The sequence below is a fragment of the Podarcis muralis genome, chromosome 7, assembly GCF_964188315.1.
Source record: "Podarcis muralis chromosome 7, rPodMur119.hap1.1, whole genome shotgun sequence".
Taxonomy (NCBI): Eukaryota; Metazoa; Chordata; class Lepidosauria; order Squamata; family Lacertidae; genus Podarcis; species Podarcis muralis.
In genome coordinates, this window is record NC_135661.1 from 5,459,315 (window position 1) to 5,471,485 (window position 12,171).

At 50.0% G+C, this 12,171-nt stretch overlaps 1 protein-coding gene across 1 annotated transcript in view; it reads left to right on the forward strand.

Moving 5' to 3' along the window:
• IGSF21 (immunoglobin superfamily member 21) overlaps positions 1-12,171 on the forward strand; it is a 251,973-nt gene that overhangs the window by 211,370 nt on the left and 28,432 nt on the right. The window contains exon 5 of the mRNA XM_028741566.2: positions 9,693-9,808. Within this exon, the coding sequence (XP_028597399.1) occupies positions 9,693-9,808 (116 nt within the window). The remainder of the gene's footprint in view (positions 1-9,692; positions 9,809-12,171) is intronic.

A 12,171-nucleotide genomic window follows, 5' to 3' on the forward strand; every position in this document is an offset into this window, starting at 1 on the left:
GTTTATTTTTTCCTTCCTACGCTGCATCTTCCCCCTTGTAGATGCTGCAGAAGGCTTGGCTGTGTCTTAATGGAGGTGCTCTCCTTGAATCTACCGGTGTTCGCTGGTGATGGATGGAGCTGGTTTGGCGGTAGGGACGGAGCCCAACAGCAGGTGGCGCCAGAGGCAATGACAGGCAGATGCAATGAACCCAAGCTTCATCCCCACCCTCTTCTTCCTCCTGACTGATCTCTAGGGCAACGCTGAGACGGAGACCACATTCACACCATCCCTTTAAAGCACTGTGGTGTCACTTTTAAACAGTCATAGCTTTCCCCAGAGACTTCTGGGAACTGTGGGATGTTTAGGGTGCTGAGATTTGTCAAGAGCCTCCTCTCCCTCCCAGAACTAAAATTGCCAGAGTTCCCTGTGAAGAGGGATTGTCTGTGTGGCACAGTGGTTGGAGTGTCAGACTAGGACCTAGGAGACCAGGGTTCTAACCCCCACTTGGCTATGCAGCTCACTGAGTGATCTTGGTCCAGTCACACTCTCTCTCTGCCTAACCTACCTCACAAGGTTGTTGTGGGGATTAAATGAAAAGAAAGGGAGAGCTATCTCCTGGAGCTCCTTGGGGGGAGGGGGTAAGGTAAAGGTAAAGGGACCCCTGACCATTAGGTCCAGTCGTGACCAACTCTGGTGTTGCGGCGCTCATCTCGCTTTATTGGCTGAGGGAGCCGGCGTACAGCTTCCAGGTCATGTGGCCAGCATGACTAAGCCGCTTCTGGCAAACCAGAGCAGCACACGGAAAGTCTGTTTACCTTCCCACTGGAGTGGTACCTATTTATCTACTTGCACTTTGACATGCTTTCAAACTGCTAGGTTGGCAGGAGCAGGGACCGAGCAACGGGAGCTCACCCCGTCACGGGGATTCGAACCGCCAACCTTCTGATCGGCAAGTCCTAGGCTCTGTGGTTTAACCCACAGCGCCACCCGTGTCCCTTGGGGGTGGGGGTGGGGGGGCTATAAATGAAACAAACAAACAAACCAATCTGGGAATCGTAACTATGTGGCTGAGTGGGGATACGAACCTTGGTCTCTCCCAGTTCCTCATGTGACACTCTAACCCAGGAGTAGGCAACCTAAGGCCCATGGGACACAAGCAGCCCACGGGGGTCGTTTAATCGGCCCCTGAACCAAGCTGCCCGCTTGGCGAGTCCCTGCGTGCTGCACTAAACTGGCGCGGCGTGGCACAAGGACTCGCTTCCGCAGTGCCGGAAATCGCTTCTGCACATGCTCAGACACCGAAAATCGCATCTGCGCAGATGCAGGAAATCAGGTCTGTGCAGATGCAGACACCGGAAATTGCGACCGAGCGCACAATCCAGTCCACAGAGGGATCTGTGCTAGAGTGAACCGGCCTAGGCAAGGTAAACCTTGCCAACCCCTGCTCTAACCACTAGACCTTGCTGACTTTCTACACAAGCTGCAGCTCCCAGAATTCTTTGGGGTAAACCATGGCTCTTTAAAGTGGTACCGTAGTGCTTTAAATGGATGGTGCAGTTGTGGTGTAAGGAGGAGGAAACAGACAGGCAGCCCCCCCCCCTTTCCCCAGACTGGTTGTAAGTAAGAAGGCAGGCATGTGGGGGCAATGCCCCATTTTCCCTAATGCACTGCCCCTCCCCAGGTTCTCCATGCAAGTAACAGAGCCACATTCTTCCTTTTTTTTTGGGTGGTGGTGAGGTCTGCCGTGCATATCAAAGGGAAGATGAAAGCATGCGAATGGGATTCCTGGGGCATATCTCGGGAGTTTCATGCTTTGCCAAGATGGGATGCAAAATCTGCATGACAGCTGAGAAAAAGCTGTGCAGAGAGAGTATGTGGGAATATATATGATGAGGACTTGTAGCAGGACCCTCGCTGCTGTGTGAACTTGACTTAGCAATTTGATTGACAGGAGTGAGGTTCGGCCACCAGCTTCCCAAAAAAACGGGTGGTCTGCCCCTCCGTGATTTTGGAAAGAATCATATCTCGATTCATCCTAGTTTTAATGGAGGCTTGAAAGTGACAAAGCTGCTTTAGAGCTGGGTGTGTGTGTTTGTGTGTCATTTTTGGGGTGACATCCTGGGTGCTAGCCAGTCAGTGCACAACAGCTTCAGTTGTAGGTTTTCTGGAGCCGAGTTTACAGCCCCACGCCAAATCAGAGTTGGAAAAATCCACATGTGAATTGAGGGCAGTCCCTGACAAGCCTTACTGCTCTCAAGGTGTTACAACCATCTTCACTGAATGTCATCTGTCTTCATTCTGAAACATCAGCTGAGATAGGAAGACGTCTGCTTGGCAGCTACTCTGACCCCAAACCTCCTCTTCTCCACCATTGTTGTTGTTTAGTCGTTTAGTTGTGTCTGACTCTTTGTGACCCCATGGACCAGAGCACGCCAGGCACTCCTGTCTTCCACTGCCTCCCGCAGTTTGGTCAAACTCATGCTGGTAGCTTCGAGAACACTGTCCAACCATCTCGTCCTCTGTCGTCCCCTTCTCCTTGTGCCCTCCATCTTTCCCAACATCAGGGTCTTTTCCAGGGAGTCTTCTCTTCTCATGAGGTGGCCAAAGTATTGGAGCCTCAGCTTCAGGATCTGTCCTTCCAGTGAGCACTCAGGGCTGATTTCCTTCAGAATGGAGAGGTTTGATCTTCTTGCAGTCCATGGGACTCTCAAGAGTCTCCTCCAGCGCCATAATTTAAAAGCATCAATTCTTCGGCGATCAGCCTTCATTACCACCTCTCCAATTTACCTTGGGACAGGGGCCTATTCCAGAGTGGGTTCGTGGAAATCCAGCCTCTGCAATTAGAGGCCAGGTGCTGCTGAAAACTTCAACGGTGGTGTTCATTGACACAGGGAACCACGGGGAATACAATTTCCCCATGCTTCCCGATATCAGCTGCTGCTCCTGAGAGCATCCATCACAGTTTCTCCTGCAGATCTTTCCTTTGAAATCTTGCAGGGGAGATGTTAAATTGGAATTGGCATTTGTGGTTGGACGGGAGGGAAGAGAGAAAGAAAGGTAATGCTCCATTTGATAGACAACACTGACTTTTCTTGTCTGCTGACTTTCTCCTCTGTCTGCCCTGATTGGTGCTGGGGGGGGGGGAATCTAGCAGTGACATAATTAGATTCTGACATCTCCTAGGTCAGGCGGGATGGTTTACACCTCCCCTGTTGGCTGGTTCTAAATTTAGCAGTCTTCGGCATTAGGTAAAGTTTCCTTCCTCCAGACGGCACCTTTAATTGGTCATGATGTGTGACTTCATGGTCCAGGGAGCGCGGGTGTGCTCAAGGGATGATTTAGGGGAGCGGCGAAGGTTACTGGCACCGCATCAGGAGTGGATAGCGTCGTCGGGCATTCATTGGGGAGGCTGCGGTGTCCAGACAGAAGGACTCATGCAATAATTGTCTTGGCTAACATGACACATCGTCTGTCCCTTATGGATGGTGTCAGTGGCTGATGATGAGCTAAACAGGATGTCACTTTGCTCATTAGAAAGTGCCTGGAATACAGGAAGATCCTAAAAGAGAGAGGCTCGCAGGGGAGCAATAGCTTCAGGGCCTACCTAGGACCCTCGCACCTACAGGACCGCCTCTCCCTGTATGCCCCACGGAGGACCTTAAGGTCCATAAATAGTAACACCCTAGAGGTCCTGGGCCCTAAGGAAGTCAGATTAGCCTCAAACAGAGCCAGGGCCTTTTCAACACTGGCAGAACGCCTGGTGGAACGCTCTATCTCATGAGACCAGGGCCCTGCAGGATCTGATTTCTTTCCGCAGGGCCTGTAAGACAGAGTTGTTCCTCCTGGCCTTTGTACTTGGAATCAACTTGATCCCCTCCCCCTTTTTCCTTTTCCCTTTCTCCTTCTGTGATGGAAGTCCTATCTGGGGACTTCCCTGGCTTTTTTTCTGGCCCATGTAGGACCAGTCTGGATAGCTGGCCTTGGTGAAGACTTGACATTTTCATCCCCCAAAAAGTTTTTGATTTGAGTTGCTACTGAAAGGAGGCTGCATTTTAATGTTGTATTTTAATCTTGTTTTTAAGTTGTATTTCAATCAATTGTTTTTATACCTGGTGTTAGCAGCCCTGAGCCTGGTCTTGGCTGGGGGATGATGATGATGATGATGATGATGAACTCAATAGCATAAGAAGAACCTGCAGGGTCAGGCCAATGGCCCATTGAGTCCAGCATCCTGTTCTCACAGTGGCCAACTATGGGAAGCCCGTAAGCAGGACCCAAGCACAGCAGAACTCTCCCCTCCTGGAGTTTCCAGCTTCTGGTATTCAGAAGCATTGCTGTCTCAGACTTTGGAGGCAGAACATAGCCATCATGGTTAGTAGCCACTGATAGCCCTCTCCTGCATGAATTTATCCAATCCTCTTTGAAAGCCATCCAGGTTGGTGCCCATAGGTAGATGATGTGTGAGCCTCGACCTCCTCTGCTCTTTCTGAAGCAAGACTGCAGAAAATGCATCCCAGAGATGACAGCAGCACAAATCTTCCAAGCCATGCATCTGTTGCGTTCCATGTAGCTGTCGCTCCCTCCTGTTATTTAAACCCCCAGCCGGCTTTTTCTGTGTTGGCATCTATTTCCCCCCCCCCCTCCACCTTACCATAACTCTCTCTTCCTCCATTTATCCATCTCTCATCTCTAACTCTTTCTCCCCCCCTTCCCTCTCCTGCAAAATGAGTTCTGGGATAATTTCTCTTCCCCGTCCCTCCCAGTCTATCTTTCTCGCATTGTGACACAGATATACAGCCTGGCATTTGGGGACTTGCTTCTCGCTTATGCTGGGGGAGGAGGAGAGTATATATATAAAATTGCGGGGGCCTTCGGAAGAAAGAGATACGATGTGACCAAACATGGCGATTTGGGAATCCCTCTTGAGTAGTTGGTTAAAACTGTGCCTTAGGGTTGCAAAAACGTCTTCAGCCTGAAGGCAGCCTTCCAGGGCGCCAAATGAATGCGAATTTCACATTGGTGCAGCAGGCTAGTTTTGATACACTCTCACAAACCCTCTCCATCCTATATCTGTGATGGCCTGGGAATCTGATTCAGAGGCTGAACCGGAGGAACCCCAGCCTGCACAGGAGTCCCCGCCTCCAGGGCCGGCTGAGCTGGGGCAGGGCCTTGAATCTGAAGCGCCTGCACCTGTGTCGTATCCTCAGGAGCAGGCACCAGGTGATTCCACTCTGGCTCTGGAGGTGATTGAGGACACAGTGCCTACAGGTGCGCCTCTCCCAGCCCTGTCAGGGGAAGGTGAGTCTCCCCCTGGGTCCAATAACCCTCCAGCCTCTCCTGAGCTGAGGCGGAGGGAACTGGTTTCTCCCAAGAGGAGTGCTCGCCTTAAGGCCAGGAGAGGTGGGTCACCTGGGGGCCGGGACCGCCCCTGGCCTCAGAGAAGATAAAGGCCAGTCAGCCCAGTCCCAGGTTGCGGGAGCAACATCGTTGAATATCTGCTTCTGCCCGGACCCAGACCTGTCCATCCAGAGTTCCCGTCCCCGCCCGGCTTCCTGCTTCGGACCCCGCCTCACTCTTTGTGAACTGTTTCCAGACTCGTGACCCAGGACCGGACTTTGACTACGCCAACGGTAACCTTCCCCCCGAGACCAGCACAATATCCAAGCAAACAATATTCATTCTGGTTTTTTATATACTGAATTTTTTGCTCTATAAGACTCACTTTTTCCCTCCTAAAAAGTAAGGGGAAATGTGTGTGCGTCTTATGGAGCGAATGCAGGCTGCACAGCTATCCCAAAAGCCAGAACAGCAAGAGGGATTGCTGCTTTCACTGTGCAGCGATCCCTCTTGCTGTTCTGGCTTCTGAGATTCAGAATTATTTTTTTTCTTGTTTTCCTCCTCCAAAAACTAGGTGCGTCTTGTGGTCTGGTGAGTCTTATAGAGCAAAAAATATGGTATATAGATTTTTATTGGGGGTTTTTTAAATATATCATTTCCAACAATCATATAACATAACTTCTTCTCTTATACAATGTTTTAGACTTCCGTCAACACCTCTGATGATTTTCCATTCTTTATCACTTATTCTGCATTTCTCAATTTCTCTCTTACTCTTAATTATCATTAACTAATAATTCTCCTCATAGTCTTTCTTGCAATATTTCAGATAGTCCTCCTTACAAAACCTCTTGCAGTCCTACTAGCATAATCCGTTCATCACAATTACTTTTCAAATAGTTCGTATATTTACTCCAGTCTTCTAAGAATATCTGGTCCTGCAGGTTTCGAATCCTTCCTGTTAATTTATCCAGTTCTGCATAGTCCATCAATTTCATCCGCCATTTTTCTTTCGTCGGTAATCTTTCTTGCTTCCATTTTTGTGCCAGTTAAGCAAACAATATTCATTCTCAGAGTTCAAGGGCCCGTCCAATGGATTCAAATGGTAAGAAAGGAGATTTCAAATAAACATTAGGAAGAGCTTTCTGATAACAAGAGCCAGTGGAATGGACTCCCTTGGAAGGTGGTGAAATCTCCTTCAATGGAAGTTTTAAAGCAGAAGTTGGATGGTCATCTGTCAGGGATTCTTTGCATTGGCTTTTTTGACCCTTAGTCCCTTCCAGCTGTACAATTTTATCGTCCTGTGACCCCAGCCAGGCAAAAGCACTCAAGGAAGTTGTGAAGCAAGACCTGCAGAGAACTCCAAGGACCAGATGGAGAGGTCTGGAGGGCCACATATGGCCCTATTTGCCCCTGATCTATGGAGGAAAAATAGCTCAGTTGGTTAAAGCAAATTTTATTTATTGATTTATTGAATTTATATACCACCTTATACCCGGTGGTCTCAGGGTGATTCACAGAATAAAATCACAATCTATAAAATCAAAATAAGAACAATAACAATAATAGCACACACACACACACATACACACACACACACAGAGAGAGAGAGAGAGAGAGAGAGAGAGAGAGAGAGAGAGAGAGATTTTAAAATGGCATAGGATGTCAAACAGATCAACCAAAGGCCTGGTTTAAAAAGAACATTTTTGCCTGGTGCCTAAAGCTGTGTAATGAAGGCGCCAGGTGAACTTCCCTGAGGAGAGCATTCCACAGACGGGGAGCCACTGCAGAGAAGGCCCCGCTCTCGTGTTGCCACCCTCTGGACCTCTCGAGGAGGAGGCACACGATGGAGGGCCTCGGAAGATTATCTCCGGGTCTGGGTGGGCTCATATGGAAAGAGGCAGTCCTTGAGGTATTGTGGTCCTGAGCCTTGAGGTATTGTAGTCCTGAGCCATTTAAGGCTTTATAGGTCAAAACCAGCACTTTGAATTGACCCCAGAAACTCAATGGTAGCCCGTGCAGTTGGACCAGGATCACTGAAATATGCTCAGAGCATCTTGCTCCGGTGAGCAACCTGGCCGCTGAATTCTGCACTAGCTGAAGTTTCCGAATCGTTTTCAGTAGTTAGGCCATCCCTGTTCAGATAAGGGTGTAGCTGGGCCACTAGCTGAAGCTGATGGAAGGCACTCTGGGCCACTGAGGCCACCTGAGGTTGCAGGTTCAGTCCCCGTATGGGGCAGCTGCATCTTCCTGCACTGCAGGGGGTGGGACGAGATGATCCTCAGTGTCCCTTCCAACTCTATGATTCTATGTAGATGTGAAAATATTCAATGAAATGTAGGGTCGAGCCTTTAAATGCTCCTAGAAATATTTCCAGGAAAACACCTTATGCTCCCGGGGATCCTACGTTTTCCGACTCAACAAGTGGAGCACAAGGGGTGAGGCACAGTCTCTAAAACGACATAAACCAGAAGCACTTATTTGTGCCCACATTGACAAGGGTGATCGCTTGAGCATTGTCGTTAGAGCTGGGAAGACTTTATAAAGTGTTTTCAAATACAATTGCTGTACACATCCCCCTGGGGAGATGTCTGTAGGGAGATGGCCAAGTGGAACGAAGTGTGTGCCTGTTCTCTCTCCAAGGTTGTTCGATATTTTTGAGGCGGAAGCAGGCGGAAGCACATGGCCCAAAGCCCTCTGCTCCAAGCTGAAGGCTCCGATTTGCCGGGCAACGCTATGTTGCAGCTTGGGAAATCCCGCCGGAGCGCCAGAGCGCGGGATGGAGTTCACGGACTGTCGCCCGGCATAAATCAACCACTCGCTCTCTCAATTTCAGCGTAACGGCTGTAGCGGCGTTTGCCAGCTGGGGCTCCCAACCCGCCAAGCTGACCTGCTTTCCGTCATCGGGGGCTGGGATTTCTTTGCAACTGGCTGGCAAAACTTACAAACATCAGGACACAATGAGAGCCTGCTGTCCAACACCCTCTTCTCACAGTGGCCAACAAGATTCCTGGGGGAAACCAGAGAAATTGGATTCGAGCACAAGAGCAGTTCTCCCTTCTTGTGGTTTCCAACAAAGGGCGTTCAGAAGCAGTGCTGCCTCCAACCATAGAGGCAGAGCCATCGTGGCTAGTGGCCATTGCTAGCCCTCTCCTCCTCCATGATTTTATCTCCTCCTCTTTTATATCCAGAGGGACGCGGGTGGCGCTGTGGGTTAAGCCACAGAGCCTAGGACTTGCCGATCAGAAGGTTCGAAAGCACATCAGAGAGCAAGTAGATAAATAGGTACCGCTCCGGTGGGAAGGTAAATGGCGTTTCCGTGCGCTGCTCTGGTTCACCAGAAGCGGCTTAGTCATGCTGGCCACATGACCCGGAAGCTGTACACCGGCTCCTTCGGCCAATAAAGCAAGATAAGCGCCACAACCCCAGAGTCGGTCACGACTGGACCTAATGGTCAGGGGTCCCTTTACCTCTTTTATCCATCTAGGTTGGTGGCCACCCCTGATTCCTGCAGAAGTGAGTTCCATAGGTTAACCATGTTCTTTGCAAAGAACTGCTTCCTTTAGTCCAAGGGTCAGCAAACTTTTTTAGCAGGGGGCCGGTCCACTGTCCCTCAGACCTTGTGGGGGGCCGGACTATATTTTGAAAAAAAAATATGAACAAATTCCTATGCCCCACAAATAACCCAGAGATGCATTTTAAATAAAAGGGCACATTCTACTCATGTAAAAACACACTGATTCCCAGACCATCCGCGGGCTGGATTGAGAAGGTGATTGGGCCGGATCTGGCCCCTGGGCTTTAGTTTGCCTACCCATGAGCTAGATGGAGCAATGCTCTGACTCTGTATAAGGCAGCTCACTTTGCTCCTATTTAATAATAATAATAATCTAATAATAATAATTTATTATTTATATCCCGCCCATCTGGCTGAGTTTCCCCAGCCATGTGGGCAGCTTCCAACAGAACACTAAAATACAATAACCTATTAAACATTAAAAGCTTTCCTAAACAGGGCTGCCTTCAGATGTCTTCTAAAAGTTTGGTAGTTATTTTTCTCTTTGACATCTGGTGGGAGGGCATTCCACGGGGCAGGTGCCACTACTGAGAAGGCCCTCTGCCCGGTTCCCTGTAACCTCACTTCTAGCTGCAAGGGAACCGCCAGAAGGCCCTCGGCGCTGGACCTCAGTGTCCGGGCTGAACGATGGAGGTGGAGACGCTCATTCAGGTATACTGTACTGAGGCCGTTTGCCTACCCATGCTTTAGTCTTTCCTGAATCTTACAAGGTGCGGGTGGCTGGGTCTTTTCGGTGGGGTATGATACCAAGGAACAATTGAACTAACTATCAACTATCTTCCTCTCGCTCCAACAGCCCCTCCCATGTCTATCTCGGTCATTGCTGCAGACACGCCAGCTCCCTTCAGCCGCTACCAGGCTCAGAACTTCACTCTGGTCTGCATTGTCTCCGGCGGGAAGCCTGCCCCAATGGTGAGTTTTGGCAAGGGCAGTGAATTGGGGAGAGGGCAGAGCATTCAAGGAGGTCGCCCCACGTGACCCCTGGGGCCCTTCCCAACTCTACAATTCTCTGATTCTACCATTTTAATGGGACGTGGGTGGCGCTGTGGGTTAAACCACAGGACTTGCTGATCAGAAGGTTGGCGGTTTGAATCCCCGTGACGGGGTCAGCTCCCGTTGCTCGGTCCCTGCTCCTGCCAACCTAGCAGTTTGAAAGCATGTCAAAGTGCAAGTAGATAAATAGGTACCACTCCGGCGGGAAGGTAAACAGCATTTCCGTGCGCTGCTCTGGTTCGCCAGAAGCACCTTAGTCATGCTGGCCACATGACCCAGAAGCCGTACGCCAGGTCCCTCAGCCAATAAAGCAAGATGAGCGCCACAACCCCAGAGTCGTCTGCGACTGGACTAATGGTCAGGGGTCCCTTTACCTTTACCTAAGGAAAAGCAAGGTATTCCGGGATCAAATCAGAAACCAGGACAGCTTCTGCAAATCCGGGACTGTCCATGGAAAATGGGGACACTTGGAGGGTCTGAGAGAATCGCCTGCTCCCTATAAGCAGCCCTGGTCAATAGCCCTGCTGCAGCTCTTGGAGCCTGTTGACATTTCTGATCCCCCTTGGCTGATCCTTTTTTTTAAGCCTAGATGATCCCCTCAGCCCACCATGCTGAAATATAGATGAACAGGGAGAAGGGAGTTGCAGAGGAAACCACAACCAGGCTAATTGAAGCGTTTTGTCACCTAAATGGGTGCCTTCCAACTTCTATGATTCATAGAATCAATTCTATGATTCTATGAACTTGCATTCCTTCTGTGGGCCATAAGATCAGCTTCATATCAGTTTCATGCTGAATTTGTGGACCAGGTTCGTAGAATTGTCCTCTAGTCCAACCCCCTGCAATGCAGGGATCGCAGCTGAGGCCCAAGCTAAGAGGGGCCCATTTGGAGGAATTTGGGCATTGGCCAAGTTGGGTTAAGCCAGTCACAGATTGCTGAGGGTCAAGTTGGCTGGTCCAGAGCTATCAGGGCTTTTGTCAGACAGGAAGGAGCAGCAGCCACTGGGTGGGAACACCCCATGAAGAGGCCAAGATCCCCTAGATCGCCGGCTGTGTCTCCCCAGGAGAAGGTAGGAGCCCAACAATGCCTGGCTCTCCTTCCTGCAAGAAGCAGTACCCAAAAGGATCAGTGCCTCCACTGAATAGCTGCTCAGCGGAGGCTTCGATCCTGTGGGTGCAGGCTGCTCCTTTCCAAATGGCTTCTATGTGGGCAGGGGCGCCAACTGCTGTGGGTCAAGCCCGTGGCTCCAGGATGTGGGATGTGAAACACAAGAGCAGTCAAGTACAACATTCCTAGAGTGAGCATGTTCACACATGGGGAGGAATGTTTGTCCAGCCAGCAGGTAAACTTCCTGTTTCCTTCTGGGCTGGAACAGACTTCCTCTGCATGTCAATAAAGGTGGGCGTGGCCTCACCTGTGCAGGTAATGAGAAAAGCACAGGGCAGGGCAGCCATCTCTCTCTCTTTGACTACATGCATCGAAGAAGCAACATCTGCTTAGCCAAAGATGCTCTCTTGGCCAAGAGAGGACAAAGGGACTGTCTCCTTATAGGATAGTTTCCAGGTGTATGTTAACTTTTCTAAGCTAAGTCTGCCTTCTGGGATCCGATTGTGAACAGAATGATGTGTGAGTAAACCTTTTTTTATACTTTTATAGAAGACTGTGTCGTGTCTTATCTTTTATGAGGGAATAAGGGGGAAATACCAGAACAGTTAGTGTAGAGGCTTTAGCGAGCCTGAGCAAATGCATCCGCTGCAAGTTTAAAAAGGGGAATGTTACTCTGCTAAATTGTGAAGTTGTTAACACAAGTTGGAAAGGCTATAATCAGACAATATTTCCTCTCCTGCATCCCTGAACATTCCCACACAGGAAGAAGTGGAGAAGGAGCTGCCAGCCATTGCAGCCATGTGACCACCGTGCTAGGCTTTGCCCCCAGCTCTTCCCGATCTCCTGATGTCACATGTGCAACATTGACACCCTCCCATTGCCCTTGCAAGCTGACACTCTGCATGGAGGAAAGTTGCTTGTGCATCAGCCCCCTGCAGGATCGATGCCTCTGCACAACTGCTGTGTAGAAGAGACATCGACCCTGTGACTGTAGGGTGCCCATTCCCTGCAGAGAAGCCACTTGAATTGCCCTCCCTTGCTGTTAGTCGGAGGCAAGAGGAACAGACCCTCCCCCTTTCTTGAAGGAGCTCTCTTTTAGGAGCCCCTCCCTAGAGAGACCAAACTGGCTCCCTCCTTGCTGCCCTTCCTTTGGCATATGGAGACTGTTCTATTC